The sequence below is a fragment of the Empidonax traillii genome, unplaced genomic scaffold (genome assembly GCF_003031625.1).
Source record: "Empidonax traillii isolate 1590-97213 ecotype Southwest subspecies unplaced genomic scaffold, ASM303162v1 scaffold931:size327931, whole genome shotgun sequence".
NCBI classification, from domain to species: domain Eukaryota; kingdom Metazoa; phylum Chordata; class Aves; order Passeriformes; family Tyrannidae; genus Empidonax; species Empidonax traillii.
Window position 1 is genome coordinate 16,420 of NW_020956124.1, and position 1,939 is coordinate 18,358.

Sequence of the window (1,939 nt, forward strand, 5' to 3'; positions counted from 1 at the left end):
CGGAATTTTCTCATCTACATAATCTACACTGGATAGCTCAGTTTCAAATCAAATCTTCCCACAAGCTGAACCATTCAAAGCTGTGCCCTCAAGAGCAGATAAGAAAAATGACAGGATGATACGCTTAAAAATACAATAACTTTTTCCAAAAATATTTCTAAGCGTAATTAAAACAAAAAACCACCAACCTATAATAAAACCCAAACCCCCAAATAATTACTGGATTATATGTAATTTTTAATAGAGTAATTATTTGGCTTAATTGGTTTCCACTGAGAAAAAACAGGAGATACTGTTTTAAAGCATGCATTTATAGCATTCATTTACTTAAAAATAAATGCAATGCTTAATGCACAGTGACTTCTGTGAGAAGGTGTTTCACTGTAGAGATACTTCCTTGCAGGCACACAAAATGTCTTCAGAGGCACAGAGACATTTGGTTGGCCCTGTGCTTAACAAACAGCTTCACCACAATGAACTTTCAACTGCACATCAACCCCATGCTCAGGGTCTGAGGATGTTTTCCTTCATTTGAAAACACCAGTGGGCTCACATGTTTTAAGACTACAAAAAAATCTTTGTAAAGTAATCTAGTTTCTTGTATAATGCAGGAGAATCAACTGTTTTTTTAGAATTCATTAATGTAGTTTTGATGCACTGCAGTCTAACAGCCATTCCTATTGGATCATAGACTACAAAAATTGAATAATTCACTACCATTTCAATGGTTAAGTAACGTCAGTGCTCCACTAAAATTCCTGATGGCTGGTGCAGGATTTATTTGACCAAAGGCAGACCCCATATGCAGTTCCTACACAGCAAGTGACAAAAAAAAATGGGCAATTACAGAATGTGATTTGACTTATCCTAAAAGAGATACCTGCTGTGATCAGAGGAAATATGCCAAAAATTGGCTGCTGCTTCTTTCCTGTCTGCAAAGGGAGCCTCAGGTGAGTAGCTCAGATGCAGATGTGTACAGGTAATGTTACTCCCCCTCTTACCTGCTCCAGTTTCTGCTGTCGTTTCAGTAGCTCTATTTCCAGGTCTGATTTCTTCTTTTGTGCTTCCTCTTCTTTCTGTTGTTTAATAACTTGATCTCGTTTCCTTTTCTCCATCACCTTCTGTAGCTCCGGTTTGTTCTGAGGTGCAAGACCCCTTCAAATTAAACGAGGGAGAGAAGAAAGATCAGTTTTAATTAGCAGAAATTCACACAGAATTGCAGGTAGGTTTTCTAAACTGAAGCAGTTGCCTATTTAGATACATTGCGATATAAATAATGAATTAAAAGGAGAAAAAAGTATGCAGACATTTGCCTGGTTTCTAATCGAAACCCTGAACAAGAATTTAAGCTATATAACCCACTGTAGATATTTAGCATGCATGATAGTATTTCTCCTGTATAATTCATTATTTTAACTTTCATCTTTAGTCTTCAATCTATTCTCTCAATTCCAAAAGAATGGATTTAAAAAAAAAAATCACAAATCACTACACTAGCAGAGTTAAAACCAAATTTTGGACAAGAGAAATTCCCTTGCTGGATGATAACTCAGAATGACTTTGTTCAGACAGTCCTGTGCAGGGTATTCTACCCACAGAATTTTGCATGGACAAAACTAAAAAGTGGTCTGTCCCACTGCTCCTGGAAATGGTGGACTCTCTCCTTTCCTTGAAAATGTGACAGCTTTACCCACGCTTGGCTGTGAAGCTATTTCCAGTGAGAGCTCCCAGGCTACACTCAACATCACAGAGAGCCTAAGACAACAAAAATCCAGAATAAAAAAGTTGCCGTCACCTTGGAGACCAGACAAAGCCTGGAGGATTCTCCCTCTCACAAGCCTTTGGGTACTACATCAACTGAATGTTTCAAGTCTGTTCAGCACAAATTGCTTTCCAAGCCAACTACTCCGGAATGAGAAAGCTCCCTCTTAGGAAAAGA

The 1,939-nt window shown here is 38.0% G+C and overlaps 1 protein-coding gene across 4 annotated transcripts in view; it reads right to left on the minus strand.

Moving 5' to 3' along the window:
* Positions 1–33: 33 nt before the first annotated feature.
* Positions 34–1,939, minus strand: part of FAM107B (family with sequence similarity 107 member B) — a 57,519-nt gene continuing 55,613 nt past the window's right edge. For all 4 annotated transcript variants that reach the window (XM_027903091.1, XM_027903089.1, XM_027903088.1 and 1 more), the window contains 2 exons: positions 1,002–1,155; positions 34–87 (listed from right to left, as the gene is read on the minus strand). In XM_027903091.1, coding sequence (XP_027758892.1) covers positions 49–87; positions 1,002–1,155 — 193 coding nt within the window. In that variant the 3' untranslated portion in view covers positions 34–48. The remainder of the gene's footprint in view (positions 88–1,001; positions 1,156–1,939) is intronic.